The sequence below is a fragment of the Microchirus variegatus genome, assembly GCF_963457635.1.
Source record: "Microchirus variegatus genome assembly, chromosome: 3".
NCBI lineage: Eukaryota > Metazoa > Chordata > Actinopteri > Pleuronectiformes > Soleidae > Microchirus > Microchirus variegatus.
In genome coordinates this window covers 3,857,547-3,873,930 of record NC_139804.1, presented here as the reverse complement: position 1 = coordinate 3,873,930, position 16,384 = coordinate 3,857,547, and the positions used below count along the sequence as shown (strand labels likewise).

Sequence of the window (16,384 nt, the reverse complement as noted above, 5' to 3'; positions counted from 1 at the left end):
CCAAAATCTGTTTTTTTTTGTGGGTTTTTTTCTCATATAAAAAATTCAACATGCCTGAAAATGAGCAGTCTCACATACAGTATAGGCTTTTATTTTCGACTTCATTATTTATCGTGTATGCGAGGGAAAATCATTTCTGTGACTACTTTAATCCCTTTTTTCTGTTCTGTTTTCGGTCTTAAAACAAAGTAAACGCACGTATGTGTGACATGAATGTTTACTATATTTGAATGATTTAAAACCAGTACGGCAACACAATGGATTATCTCACACAACAGAGTGTTTTATTCCTTTTTTTTTGTGCTGTGTTTAGCTCGAGGTATTGTCTCTAATAAAATAAAAACAGCCTATATTCATGCACAAAATTGCATTATTCTTTTTTTTTTTTTTTTTTTTGGGTGCCGCACGAGCATTTAATCTCAGCTTGGCTCACGTCCGCGGCCCTAAAATGTCACTGTCTAATTAAACGATTGCGTGAGTGTTTTTTGCTGAGTCAGCGGCAAATCCCCACAGCTCACCAACTGTTGCCGTGGCGAGATTTGAGCAGCGTCCAATGGATGTTTGTGCGGTGGAAGCACTCGAGTGTTATTTGTGGATGCACTTCAGATACCAGTTATAGAGATTAAAATATAACGCGTTTAGGGGATAAGAGAATAGAATAATAATAATAATAATAATCAGAAATTCCATTATCATAGGAACAAAGAAGCACTGTTTTAAAAAAAAATGTATCACAGATGTGCTTAATTGTTGCTTCCATAGAACAAATTATGTTCTTTAAAGGTCACATAGAGTGGTCCTGTTGCACATATATGTGAGTTATGGAGGTCGACTTACATACATTAACTTGTTTTTATGGTCAAAAACCTCCTAGTTGCTGTAAACGAGCCGATAGAAATCCCTCTTTTCTGACGCTATTGCCCAGCCGCGATATTTCAGACTCAACTCCCGCCCCCAGAAGACAGAGTCTTGTGATTGGCCATTGCGCTCAGAAGCGCAGCTCCCCCCTCTGGAACGGTGGATGCACTGCTCCTCATTATCAAAACATTGTTTTAACAGTCTTTAAAAGTAGCTTCTTCACGACTCCCCGCCGCAGTCCCTTTTATGATTTTTTACGTAACCGGACCGGGGTTTTTTTTCAGAGATCTCGCTGAGCCCGAGATTACAATAAAACACAGCGTTCTCAGCAGTGGCTGAACTGTTTGTTTAGAACCTTCAGGGCTTCTTAAACAAGGTAAGGACGCAGATACACACTAAAAAAAAGAGCGTTAATTTGAACTATCGCTCTAGGTCCGCTTTAAAAGAATATGAATTATTTTTCCGTATTTAAAACATAGACCTAACAAAAAGAAATCATGAACGTTTTCTTTTTAACTTAACGCCATCTGAATTTCCGTCTCTTCCACAGCCGAAAAAGAAACACTCTTCTTCTTCTTCTTTTCCTACAGTGGTAATCACATATTCAGAGGTATATACTATGTAGTAAAATATTCAGAAAGTTCTTCCCTGGCACTTTTGCAGAAGTTCCCGCATATTATGTGAAGCGCTTTTGCAGTTTACTTTCATCTTGTGTCGGTTTCGAGACTGGAAACAGTGCCGTGCTCAGTCAGTGTTTTCACCAAAGCAAACAATTAAATTCAAGTCAAGTCCATTTTGTTTTATTTGTATAGCGCCAACTCATAACGTACATTACCTCAAGGAGCAAACACGACTGTAGGCATCTTTTAATAGAAGAAGAAATCTCTGACGGAGCCAAATGTGCAGCCATCTGCCTAGACAGGTTGGGGTGAAAGGAAATATGGGGGACAGAAGAAAGAGACCCGGAACAAAATAATTGTAAGTATCTAACGTTTATAATCTGACAAACGTTAGATAATTACAGTTATTTTGCCTGTGACCACTTCCTGTCCGTTGAGCTGTCGTTCCAGATCTCAGTAGCCAATCAGCAGGCAGCTTCCTAAGGCCCCGCCCATGGTCAGAATTGCAAACAAATCAGGGAGCGCAAAGAACAAATGTATTTTCAAGCAATCCAATCCAATATTATAATAATGTGTTTTAATATATGTAATATATTAGTTGCTTCTTGAAAAGTGTTGTTTTCTTCGTGAAAATTTTAAATATTGACAATTTGGAGTCACCTTCTACACTGTAGAATCTTGCAGATGAACTTCTGGTCCTCTCGTCTCAGTCTTTCATTGTTTGTCCCCGTTCTCCTTTGCAACGTTACATCGTTAGTCACTGCAATCCGGTATAATCCAGTACTGAGTCTACGGTGTCAACGCTGCCTTTGTACAGAGTGCACCTGTAGGAGTTGTTCTCATTAACTTTAATGGCTTACTTTAATACCAACTGCTTTATGGAAGCTGAAACGCAACCAACTCCCCAGTCCCTGAAAAAAAAATGCCTTTTTTTTGTTTGTTTGTTTTTCTATGGGATTTACATTCATTAACGTGTTTCTGTTGTTTTTGTTTTTATGTGATTTTCTTTGTTCTGTTTTGATGTTTTTGCATATTCTTCAGAGGGCTGGCACTGCTTTAAACAAATTACCAGTACAGTCGTGTACATGAGAGAAAACTGTTGTTCTACAGTTCACGTACTACTACTACTACTGTACGTACCTAGACCGGAAGTTCCAATTAACGCTGTTTTTTTAGTGTGTATCTGCGTCATTACCTTGTTTACGAAGCCCTGAAGGTTCTAAACAAACAGTTCAGCCACTGCTGAGAACGCTGTGTTTTATTGTAATCTCGGGCTCAGCGAGATCTCTGAAAAAACCAGGTCCGGTTACATAAACAACGGTTCTCCTGAACAACAGATCGTCCTCCTGCTCCGGGCACTAGTCCGGGCACATCCGGTTGCGTACATTGAACCGCAGAAGAAGAATAACATCCGTTGTGGAGGTGTTTCACGAGCGACAGTGTCTTCTGACTCCCAGTCAAAGTCATAAAAGGGACTGCGGCGGGGAGTCGTGAAGAAGCTATTTTTAAACACTGTTAAAACAATGTTTTGATAATGAGTAGCAGTGCATCCACCGTTCCAGAGGGGGGAGCTGCGCTTCTGAGAGCGGGTGTGCTGAATAGTATTGGCCAATCACAAACAAGTTAATGTATGTAAGTAGACCTCCATAACTCACATATATGTGCAACAGGACCACTCTATGTGAGCTTTAAATGTGATATTTATCAGTGCTGTCTATAGGGATTGGGCCGATCCAATCCAGTATAGGTATCAGGTTCCGATACACACGTAATTCACGGATCTGTGGAGATGTCCGATCTGATACTGTGCCTTAATGTTTCGATTCCCTGACTGCTCTGTTCGCTGGCTGCAAAAAGTGGAATGGATTTCCTGATCGGAGGCGTGTCTCAGTGAGACTCGGAGTAATAATGCACGCCTCGGTTCGGGAAATCCACTCCACAGTTTACAGCCAGGTAGCAGGCGAGCATTATTGACCAGGAGTTCACCAGGAAAATCAGCTCTGCTGCAGCCGACATAATCCCAGCCGATGATAATTATATTAAAGCTAACGGAGCATCCATATCGGAATAGTGGCGGTATCGGCAGATATCTGAATTCAGGTATCGGATCGGATTGGAAGTGAAAAAAGCGGATCGGTGCATCCCTAGCTGTGGACACTCGTAGAAATAAGGGTTCCAAAAGGGTTCTACCTGGAACCATTTGCTTCTGAAAAACCCTCTCCCGAAGAAAGGGTTTTTCAAGGGTTCTTGGTAACACTAATGGGTCCAGTAAGAACCATTTTGATCCAGAGAACCCTTTAAAACCCCTTTGCTGAATAAAGGGTTTTTAAAGGGTCCTTGGTGGAACCCTCCAAAAGGCCAAAAAGGGTTCTCCTATGAGGACAAGGGGAAGAACCGTATATGTTTTCTACTTAGCACTTTTATTTCTAAGAGTGTACCGTATAGGGATGATATACAACGTGATGGCTTGGAATGGTCTAAGGCGATCATAAACAAGGTGCCTTTTTTCCCAGGGGTTGTTTCCTAAATATCCTTAAGTTGATAGATGCTGCTGCCTCCTGCACTTTTACAGAAAAAAAAAAAACAACCTTCATCAGAAAATCATTCCCGCTAATGACCGCACTTCTTCTTTCTTAAACGTGATCCATGGCCGTTCGGAATATGAAGTGACACCTCGGTGTGACTTGTTTCTCGACGGCGGCGGCGGCGGCGGCGGCGGCAGCAGCAGCAGCGTGTGATAAGTTTCACACTCGGCTCTTTTTGCAAAACGCTTCGAAACGTGACCCTTCACGGAGACAAAAGAGAGGTGCCCTGCAGCACAGCATTTGGATGCAGAAGCCTCTCTCTCTCCCTCTCCGCTCTGCTCTCTCTTTCACTTTCAGCCTAACAAATGGTGGTTATTCATCACTCAGCGTGGCGCTCAACTTTTTCTTCTTGTCTCCCTCGCGTCGGCACATACAGCTGTATCGGCATCGATATGCATGAAAACATGCGGCGCGGGCACATCCATCCACTGCTTCAACTAGTTCACAGACACACGGGGGGATTTTTTTTTTTACTAAAGTAAGGTTTAAAGAAAGAAAAAGTGCATCGATGTCAAAGATACAACAGAGAACCTTTGTGTCCCTTGTTGTTCCTGTTTTGTCAGTGTCGTATAACACAACGCAGATGAGGACACAGGTACTTTTCCTCAGAGTCATAATAACTATGCTGACGCGGTTCCTTTGTGTCACTTTTTCTGGGAAATCCTCACAGTAAAAGTAAGGCTTACACTGGATTAAAAATAAATGTGGATTATGTTTTTGTTACATTGTGCAATCAGTTTTAACATCATAATGATAAGTTATCTATTTTGGCTTTTTAAAATGTATTTTATGATGAAGTCACATAAAGGCCCCGTCCCGTTTCTCCCCCTTAAAATTTGCCCTCAACCGTAAATTCCCCCTCGTTGAGGGGAAGTGGTTTCCCTAGGGAATTGGGACACCACATTATGCAAATTAGCGCCGTGAACGTAACAAACGTGCTAACCTACGTCGCATGTTGACAATTCTACCGGTGGATCGAGCTAGCTCGCTAGCTAGTTAGCTAGCTGCTTTCATAAATTGTCAGTTATTTTCTGACATTAGTGTTCAAAACTCAACGGTCCTTTGGATGTTTATCAAACCAACGTATTTCAACACATTTTGACATTGTAACATGCTTATATTGTGAAAAATATACTTACAAAGAAATTGTTCCTCGGCAGATGTGGCCGCCATCTTGAATTCCCAAAGCGTCAGGGGTAATTTCTTCCACTTCTACTCCTTTTTAAGTCCACATCAGAGCTCACTACATTTTGAGGGTTGATTATAAGGGCAAAATCGCACTCCCCCTTGTTCCCCCCCCTACACGAGGACACGCAAAATTTAGTGTTAGGGCAAAGGTCGTATTCACACCTAATAGTCTCCACTTTCACACTTCGGTGAAACAAACCAAACTTTCTGAATAACGCGTTCCCCTCCTCGCCTGAGGCAGCGCTGCGTCAATAATTACTGAATGCGAAGACGAGACCACAGCAAATGAAAAACTTGCTCGAAAAAACACGGAGCTGCATTAAATGGTTTTATGCGAACATACGACACAAATATACGCTGCGACAATGACTCACACATTTCTCTCGGCTATCGTTCTACACCCACAATGCCCTGCGCTGTAGTCCACTTCCTGCACCTATGTTTTTTTTAGGCAAACCAGAGTTTGCTTCTTTGGTGTGGATCGGAGTTCGGTTGCCTCCACAAACGAACCGGACTTTCCAAGCAAACGGACTAGGATTCAAAATTCGAAGGAGCTGCCGTGACATAAGATTGGGAATCTGTTTTACGAGCGATAACTTGTGTGTTTTTTTTATTCACAGACTGCAGCGTCTGTCTTGAATGAGCAAGAATGGTGAATATTAAAGATTATGTTCTTCTGCTGCTGGTGATAAAGTTCTGTGTTCTAGAACAATAGCAGAAGTCCTGGAGTTATTTTGTGCAGAGGGTTTTTTTTATATTTTTTGTATATGCATGATATTTTGTCTTGGTAAAAATATAACATGGTGATATTTGCTGTGTGTGTGTGTGTGTGTTCTTGTATTCGCGGCATACTGAGGAGCAGTGAGGGTTTTTAACCAACAAAGTCATTTTTACGGAGTGAGGACATTTTGGCCGGTCCTCACTTTGTTTTCATTGAAATCACTCCCTCAGGTTGCTATAACATGCTATACTCAATTTGTCCAAAAAAAAAAAAAAATCAAATTTTGGACGACATAGTATAGTATGACGTTTTTGTCAAATTTTGGATCAAATATTTTGGGTAAAAAATTTTTTTTACATTTTGGACGACAGTATAGTGTGACGTTTTTGTCCAATTTTGGAGCAAAAAAAAAAATGGGTTAGAAAAAGTTTTCCAGCCCTTTTTGCTCTGGGGCTCCACCTGCAGACATTTTATGGTACTGCAACCAGTAGTTCTATATAGATGTCATTCATGAAGTAGATATTTGTATTTGTGTTGATTTATAAAGTGGAAATGCTGGTCCTCAGTATGCAGCAAGTACAAGCAGCGAGTCGGGGGAGATGTCGAGCGGTCCAGCCACAGAGCAGAAGGAAAGGTTCAGTCGAGGCTGTCTTTATTCTCTCCACTGGTCGAAAAGATGTTTTCGCTAGGATCTCTCTCTCTCTCTCTCTCTTTGTTTTGAAATTCTAAGCAGCCGAACTCACGCTTGCGTTGTTTTCCAGGTGTGACTTTGAAGGCAGCGCTGCAGAAAAGGGAGGCCCTCTGATCTTCCTCCCTAAAGATTCCTTCTCGGTGTGCAGACGAGAGTCTGGCTGGAGGCTCGGGTAGTTTGCACCGGCGGTAGTTTGCACTGGCGGTAATGAAATTAGTCAGTCGCTCAGACTGGCGCGCAAAATGTGAAACGATCAGCGTACGAATTTGATCGAATCGACCGCCGATCTCGAAAAAAACGCAGCTCCTTTGCGTTGATGAGCGGCTCTAACTCTGAGTCTTGCAGCAGATTTCATCACCACATTTTTTTTGGGGGGGGGGGGGGGTGTAAAAACACACGATGCTGTATGCAGTTTTTTTTTTTGTTGCTTTAATGATCATGCGGTTTACATTGTTAAAAAGTCATCAGCGTGGAAATAAATGATCCGTCGTGCGAGAGTTTGCGTTCGAGACTCCAGATCTCCCGCTTTCATAACACGCGTTCGACGCCTCTAACGTTTATGTCTCGTATTTGAGTGACTGAAACACTTGGCCCTAGTTTATGGGATCATTGCCGCGGTGCTTCTGCATTGCTCTTTTCACTTTACAACCTGACAGCGCTACAGATATATATCTGGTGCTGTGATTTTTTTTTTATTATTTCAGTTATGGTGTCTTCTTCCTCTTCTTTTTTTTTTTTTTACGGCCCTGTTTATTTATTCCAAACAAGCAGCGTTGCTTCTGCCCAAAGCATGAAAATAAACAAGTTTACCATAGTGGCTCTCTTAAACTATATGTACTGCACTGCATGGGTGAATAATTACCATACTATAGCAGTTAAGTATCTCCGGAATAGCCAAATAGAAGACCTTAAAGACGCTAAATTACACAGTGTTTATTCAAATTGGACTAGCTAAACTTAAGGACTATGTACACACAAGTAGAAGTTTATATTTTGTCAGCATAAAGGCCTCGGTAAAGTCTTTTCATCAATTTGTCAGATTCCTCTTAATTCCGATGAATCGCGTGACTTTGGGGCCGCAACTAACAATTATTTTATGGATTAGCGATTAATCTGTCGATTATTTATCGATTCATCAATTATTAATCGGATAAAAAGAAGAAAAAAAGCATGATTTGATTCCACAACGTCACCTTTGTGGCAAATTTGTGGACAGACAAACGCACAATTTCAGGCCAATTTAAAGCTCACATAGAGTGGTCCTGTTGCACATATATTATATGTGAGTTATGGAGGTTTATTTACATACATTAACTTGATTTTATGGTCAAAAACCTCCTAGTTGCTGTAAACGAGCCAATAGAAATCCTCTTTTCAGACGCTGTTGCCCAGCCGCGATATTTCAGACTCAACTCTCACCCCCAGAAGACAGAGTCTTGTGATTGGCCAATACCCGGAAGTGACAAATTCAGCACACCCGCTCTCAGAAGCGCAGCTCCCCCCTCTGGAATGGTGGATGCACTGCTCCTCATTATCAAAACATTGTTTTAACAATATTTAAAAATAGCTTCTTCACGACTCCCCGCCGCAGTCCCTTTGACGACCTTTGACCCAGAGTCAGAAGACACTGTCGCTCGTGAAACACCTCCACAACGGACGTTATTCTTCTTCTGCGGTTCAATGTACGCAACCGGATGTGCCCGGACTAATGCCCGGAGCAGGAGAACCGCTGTTTACGTAACCGGACCGGGTTTTATCAGAGATTACAATAAAACACAGCGTTCTCAGCAGTGGCTGAACTGTTTGTTTAGAACCTTCAGGGCTTCTTAAACAAGGTAAGAACGCAGATACACACCAAAAAAACAGCTTTAATTGGAACTTCCTGTCTAGTTCCGCTTTAAAAACAAACTTAACTGATACAAAAGCCCTCCAGTTTTGTTGATGGATAAGTGATACATTAACTTCCTTCCTCTTCAGGTGATGCAGTGATGTTGTGGTTGAGGTTATCTTCTTCTTCTTCTTTAATGGTGGTCAGCATCCAGCTTAAAGGCGCCTACTGCCACTGGGTAGCAACTGCATGTGTAAAAACATAGACCCAAATAATTGATTATTAAATAATTGATTTTAATCGATTTGTTGTTGCAGCCCTGCATGAGTTCAAACATTCGTTTGCGTTGCCCACGTGTGACACCAAAAATGCTGACACACTCTGCTCCTCGGATGCGTCTGTACTGTGCTCGTCCTTCATTTTTCACAGAAAAAACAACAAAACAACATCATTATTTTCCTATGGGCCAAGACGGCCATTCAAAATGCATGTAGGACCACAAATACCATTGCTTCAGACGGTCTGATTTTGCTTCTAGGCTGTTTATAGGCTGTCTGTGTGCTTGTTAAAGCTGCGATATATGACATCGATTGGCAATAAGTCAAGATCTGCGTTGGATGGAGCAAAAAAAAATAGGTAGAAGGAAGCTCCAGTGACAAAAAGAGACAAGGTGGTGACAGCTGACGGCGAATCAATATTGTGACTCTCTGAGAGCTAGTCATACATACTTAATGGACCAGGATAATGGCATCAAGTCGCTGCGGGACAGCAGCACAAGACGCCAAAAAAAAAGGGTATCTATGCTCATCTGCATAGTTTAGTTTTCCTGAGCTTAACTATTCAATGTGAAGTGGTCGGCACATATTACACAGTCGAGGTAAAAAGAAAAACTTGGACAATGTGTCCACACGTCCTCCCACTGGACGAAATGAAGCCACTTCTTACTGGTGCTGCCATCTGCCATCAGCACTGGTGACAAGATTCAGATCCAGGAGTCTGCACACTCGAGATTATGTATCAAGGTCCTGCAGATTCTCTCGCTGCACCCGTCATAAGTCACTCTCAGCTGTCAATCACTCGCTGGCTTTTCTACTTTTTTTTTTTTTCTCGCATCAAATAACAAATTAAATCATATCTTATCAGAAATAGCAACATGATTTTTAAAAAAACAAATGCTGATTATTATTATGATCTAATTGCCCTGATGCACTTTGAGCTGACTTTCGTCTCAAAAACGTAAAAACGTAAAAAAAAGTATCTCGGAATGACTGGAAATTTACCATCATAATAGTCGGCATCGCCCTGAACAATGATCTGTTGAAAATATTTTCAAACCTCTTAAGGAATAATTTTAATGATTTTTTGAAATTCATGAAATTATCCATTTGCCCTGATGCACTTTGAGCTGACGTTCTTCTCAAAAACGAAAGGTATCTCGGAATGACTTGAAATTTACCATCATAATAGTCGGCATCGCCCTGAACAAGGATCCGTCAAAAATATTTGCAAACCTCTTAAGGAATAATTTTCATGAATTTTTGAATTTCAGGAAATGATCCATTTGCCCTTATGCAGTTTGAGCCGACTTTAGTCTCAAAAACAAGAAGTATCTCGGAATGACTGGAAATTTACCATCATAATAGTCGGCATCACCCTGAACAAGGATCCGTTGAAAATGTTTGCAAACCTGTTAAATTTTCTTTCACCATGACTTCAGAAAACCCTTTTTTCTTTTTCGTCTTTTAATTTATTCATTCATGTGAGTCAGAAAAAAAAAAGACATGTAACCGCACCGTGGCCCTGCAAATTGAAGGGAAATTGAGCGTGCTACATGATAAGATGAAGGTCACGACCCGCGCTCATTATTCTCCGCGCGAGAATATTGAAAGACATTCAGGTTTTCACGATTCACTCGGAGGCATAATTATCCGGCGCTTCCGAGATGAACAGCAAACGCTGATGTCTTTCATCGCGTTTGAATGGAAAGCGGCAGAGACACGGAGACTCGCCCTGGGTCAGCGGCATGTCTCTGTCGCTTGATTTACATTTTGGGCATTGTTTCGAAACAGAAATTAAACAGGTGGCGTTTTGGTTTCCGTACGGCAGCAGCAGCAGCTCTGAGACTTGAGATTAAAACCTGCTTTGTTCTACTTTTACTGACAAACAACCAGGTATCAACGGGGACATTTAGGGTCTAGCTCGGCTATGAAGACCTGGGGCCTCCCAGACCGATGCTCAGAGCAGACCCAGAGGACTGACCATCCTCTGGGTCTGCTCTGAGCATCGGTGGTCCTCTGAGCTCCTGACAGGGGGATGTGGATGAAGCTGTAGCCGCTCCAACACGCCCACCCATCAGCCGTGTGCCGGCCTTTGGGGGCACCACTCCTCACCAGTGCAGGGCAGATGAAAATTAACCCGCTGAGACCTTACCGGCCTGCGTAAGCAGTTTTTCCGATCACATGACTTTCGTTTACAACAAAGCTGACCGTAAGGTGTGAATGCAACCTTTACATGAATTCAACATAATGCCGTAGAGGAGATTTAATTGATTCTGAATGACTCGGAAATTGATTGTTTCCTGTCAAGAAAATGTGCAGAAACTGTCGAGGAATCGTCACTCGTGGGAAAAACGAGGTAAACAGCTCGGTGCGTGCCTGTGCCGTGGTAGATAATTGTGTAGTACGTGATATATTTTCAATGAATCAATGCAACACAAATGGAAAAAAACGTCTTTATTGATTCTTAAATGTGGGTATTTCATGTTTTTTCTGTGCCATTTATGAGTCGGAGTGTTGGTTAAAGTCTTAATATTCATGTCTGTGCTGTTGTTGGGCAAATGTGCGGCGTATCAGATATGCAGCAGACGTCGTCAGTTCACTATTTTTGCAGAGTTATGGCAGCCATTGTTTTTTTTTTTTCCATCTCAAGGATTGCTTGTTGAACTCTGGATGTTATGCCGTTGCTGTTTTGTTCCCACTTTCTTTTTCTGGCTTTTTTTATTATCCTCTATTCCTCTGTTTATATAATATGCACTCAATGTATATGCACATATGATTTGTATGTCCAGGATATACTGTATGTATATGAATGAAGAAGGAGAAGGGGAGGGGGGAAAAGTCAGTTGCCAGTACAGCTACAAGGATGAGAGAATGTTAACATCGCCAATTGTGCGTGACACAACTTCAAAATCCCTGTGTGTTGATGCATTAGTGATTTATGCTCACATCCCTGAGTCCTGTGAAAAAAGTTGAAGGCTGCGGGGGGGAGACTGAACCATTCTGCATAACTCTGATATCGACTGTGTTGCTCAGAGAGGTATTGTTTTGTGTGTGTGTGTGTGTGTGTGTGATGTTTTTAGATCTCGGCGCTTTCAGTGGGAAGACCCGCGGCGGGGTTTCGGTGCGTGAAGGCCAAGGTGTGGTCCTCATGTGTACGCCTCCTCCTCATTCACCAGGTGAGAAATTATGCATGAGCTAAAATCACTGCTGGAAGAATAATAATAATAATAATATTAAAGAAAAATATGTTTTTTTTTTGGCGGGGTGGGGGGGGCGGGGTTTCCACTGCTGTGACTGCTGATCAATAACATCATCACTACTCAACTGCAACAGCTGCGTTGTTGTTGTTTTCCCAAGGTGAAGTTTTCAAAAAAAAAAAAAAGTATCTCGGAATGACTTAAAATTTTCTATAACAATACTCGGCATCGCCCTGAACAAGGATCATTCAAAAATATTAGCAAACCTCTTAAGGAATATTTTTAATGAATTTTTGAAATGGAGGAAATTATCAATATTAAAGAAAAAGATTGGTTTTGGGGGGTTTTTTTTTCCCGCTGCTGTGGCTGCTGATCAATAACATAATCACTACTCATTTTCATAACTGCAACAGCTGCATTGTTGTTGTTGTTGTTGTTTTCCCAAGGTGAAGTCTTCAAAAAAACAAAAAGTATCTCGGAATGACTTGAAATTTTCCATCATAGTAGTCGGCATCGCCCTGAACAAGGATACATTGAAAATATTCGCAAACTTCTTAAGGAATAGTTTTAATGAATTTTTGAAATTCAGGAAATGATGCACTTTGACACTGAGGTGATTTTCTTCAAAAAAAACTAAAAGTATCTTGGAATGACTTGAAATTTTCTATAACAATACTCGGCATCGCCCTGAACAACGATTATTCAAAAATATTAGCAAACCTCTTAAGGAATATTTTTAATGAATTTTTGAAATGGAGGAAATTATCAATATTAAAGAAAAAGATTGGTTTTGGGTTTGTATTTTTCCCGCTGCTGTGGCTGCTGATCAATAACATAATCACTACTCATTTTCATAACTGCAACAGCTGCATTGTTGTTGTTGTTGTTGTTTTCCCCAGGTGAAGTCTTCAAAAAAACAAAAAGTATCTCGGAATGACTTGAAATTTTCCATCATAGTAGTCGTCATCGCCCTGAACAAGGATACATTGAAAATATTCGCAAACTTCTTAAGGAATAGTTTTAATGAATTTTTGAAATTCAGGAAATGATGCACTTTGACACTGAGGTGATTTTCTTCAAAAAAAACTAAAAGTATCTTGGAATGACTTGAAATTTTCTATAACAATACTCGGCATCGCCCTGAACAACGATCATTCAAAAATATTAGCAAACCTCTTAAGGAATATTTTTAATGAATTTTTGAAAATGGAGGAAATTATCAATATTAAAGAAAAAGATTGGTTTTGGGTTTGTATTTTTCCCGCTGCTGTGGCTGCTGATCAATAACATAATCACTACTCATTTTCATAACTGCAACAGCTGCATTGTTGTTGTTGTTGTTTTCCCCAGGTGAAGTCTTCAAAAAAACAAAAAGTATCTCGGAATGACTTGAAATTTTCCATCATAGTAGTCGTCATCGCCCTGAACAAGGATACATTGAAAATATTCGCAAACTTCTTAAGGAATAGTTTTAATGAATTTTTGAAATATAGAAATGATGCACTTTGACACAAAGGTGATTTTCTTCAAAAAAACAAAAAGTATCTTGGAATGACTTGACATTTTGTATAACAATACTCGGCATCACTCTGAACAAGGATCATTTGAAAATATTAGCAAAACTCTTAAGGAATATTTTTAATGAATTTTTGAAATGGAGGAAATTATCAATATTAAAGAAAAAGATTGGTTTTGGTTGGGTTTTTTTTTCCCGCTGCTGTGGCTGCTGATCAATAACATAATCACTACTCATTTTCATAACTGCAACAGCTGCGTTGTTGTTGTTGTTGTTGTTTTCCCAAGGTGAAGTCTTCAAAAAAACAAAAAGTATCTCGGAATGACTTGAAATTTCCCATCATAGTAGTCGTCATCGCCCTGAACAAGGATACATTGAAAATATTCGCAAACTTCTTAAGGAATAGTTTTAATGAATTTTTGAAATATAGAAATGATGACACTGAGGTGATTTTCTTCAAAAAAACAAAAAGTATCTCGGAATGACTTGACATTTTGTATAACAATACTCGGCATCACTCTGAACAAGGATCATTTGAAAATATTAGCAAAACTCTTAAGGAATATTTTTAATGAATTTTTGAAACTGAGTAAATTATCAATATTAAAGAAAAAGATGGGTTTTGAGGGGGTTTTTTTCCCCGCTGCTGTGGCTGCTGATCAATAACATAATCACTACTCATTTTCATAACTGCAACAGCTGCGTTGTTGTTGTTGTCCCAAGGTGAACTATTTTATTCCATTCTCAGCTATTATGAAATTATAAAATGGTTAAGCAACAGCAAACGCAGATTCGTGGAAATTAAATTTGCCGCCTCATTAGAAATAGAAAGAAAATGCATCCCCACTTATTTTGTACAGGCAGAGCGTGGACACCACCACGCTGTTGTCCTCTAATGTACGATATGACGTGACTCATCCAGGCTTTTCTGTTTGCATCAGCTCTGTTGTGCGTCCACAGCACCCCTGGTAATGTTTGCTAAGTGCTCTTTAGCACCCGTGCCTGTTATTTTGCACGGTAACAACCGGAAAGTAAAAAAAATAAATAAAAAAAAAGGATTTAATAATCCTTGATGATTGACATTGTCATACATTTCGCGATAACAATCACATCAGGTGTTGTTGTTGTTGTTGTTGTTGTTGTTGTTTTCACACCGTTGCACTTACATTTAAATTTGTCCCAAGCTTAACAAAAGACTTTCTGCTGAATAATAAGTCGTAATAAAATGTGTGATTGACATCGAATTAGAATCAAATTATGCGAGGTGATGTCGTAGAGTGCGATCAGCCTAATTGAAGCGATAATTTCCTGTCATTTGTAAAATTGGGCCAGATTTCTTTTTTGTGTTTTTTTTGGAGCCTCATGTTTCCCATTCGTTATATTACATCGAGAAAAGTTTATCAATGCAATATATTACACAAAATGATCAAAATGGCAATTTCAGAATGCTAATTTGTTGAAGATCCCCATCAAATAGCATTTTAATACATTTTACATGATAGATACATTTTCTGATTTTTTTTTTTTACTTCTTAAATATGACTATTTTCTGGTTTATTTGCTCCATTTGACAAAAAAGCTGAAAAGACGTGAGAACATCATGATTTCCAGGTTTGGTAAACACTGATCGTCATTTTTCAACATTTTCCTACATTTAATGGACAAACGAACACTCGATTTATCGAGAAAGTAATCGACAGATTACTCCTAAGCAGTCGCCACAGCAAAAAAAACAATCTTGCGAGGACCCATCATAGTTGAATTACATGTGATGGAAGAAAGGATGTTTTTCCCATCTGTGGATGTAGAGAAGGTACATGCTTCAAGGAAGAAATTATTAGATTATGGTGATAATCTGGATACAAGTCCAGATTCTGGATTTGTTAGCTAATGTTTTCGCCCCCACACTAGAGGTTAATTTGCCAGATTTCGGTCCCTGTTCCGGCCCTACCAACAGAACCAATTATTAACCTGTAATGTGAGGGGGTTAAACAGATGCAATTTAACGTCATCTGACTCATCCCGATCAATACACCGTCTGATTTGACGCTACATTAAAGGGACACAGTGTAGTATTTATGGGTTTATATAACCCAAAATCCACTTTTTTATACATATTATGTGCTCCTGCATTGTCTAGTCGCTGTATAATAGTTTTTCATTTTCGTAGTGTTTCAAAAAAGCATGTAAAATAACATGGTCGCGGGCCGCGGTTGCATAGCCACTGTTAGCAGCGAGACGCCATGTTTCTACCGGAGCCTGTAAGGACAAACCAGAGAGAACAAATCAAGCGTCTCTTTACTTGTCCCGCCTCCACTCTCTCCGCTTCGCCTGCTACGGCCGCGGTAGCTCCGCCCTCTCCCTCGCCTCACGAAACCTCATCTGCTGACACGGAGAAAGACGACGAGGACGACATTTGACCGGCTGAGGACACCGTAGCGCTCAGGGAAGGGAGGGGGTGAGCAGAGGAGCAGTACTTTGTTGTAAAGTTCAGCATCAAAAAAAAAATTATTATTATTATTATTATATGATTTGGCGACCCCCAGAAATCATCTCGCTACCCCAATTGGAGCCGGGACCCCAAGGTTGAGAATGGATGGTTTATGTTAAAGTGAGTGTGACGTGCAATATATTTTGCTATCGTTGGCTTCTGTCGCACTCCAGAGCAGACTTAGACATTTAAACTGGTAAATAAAATAATAGAGTACAGTTGGAGAGTTTAAAATGACCAAAAGCAACAGAAAAGTTCCATCAAGGAGAAGTTTGGACTGTCCCATCTTGAAAAGATGAGATTCTGGTCTCTGCAAACGTTAACCATGATCCAAGCATGTACACGTGTGGCTCTGCCGACGCTCACAGATATGCTGTTAAACAATATTTGGGTTCAACTGGTTGTGGCGGA

The 16,384-nt window shown here is 40.4% G+C and overlaps 1 protein-coding gene across 1 annotated transcript in view; it reads left to right on the top strand.

Annotated features, from left to right (window-relative positions):
• cntn5 (contactin 5) overlaps positions 1–16,384 on the top strand; it is a gene marked incomplete at its 3' end in the record, with an annotated part of 120,041 nt that overhangs the window by 34,420 nt on the left and 69,237 nt on the right. The window contains exon 5 of the mRNA XM_083886402.1: positions 11,850–11,945. Coding sequence (XP_083742528.1) covers positions 11,850–11,945 — 96 coding nt within the window. The remainder of the gene's footprint in view (positions 1–11,849; positions 11,946–16,384) is intronic.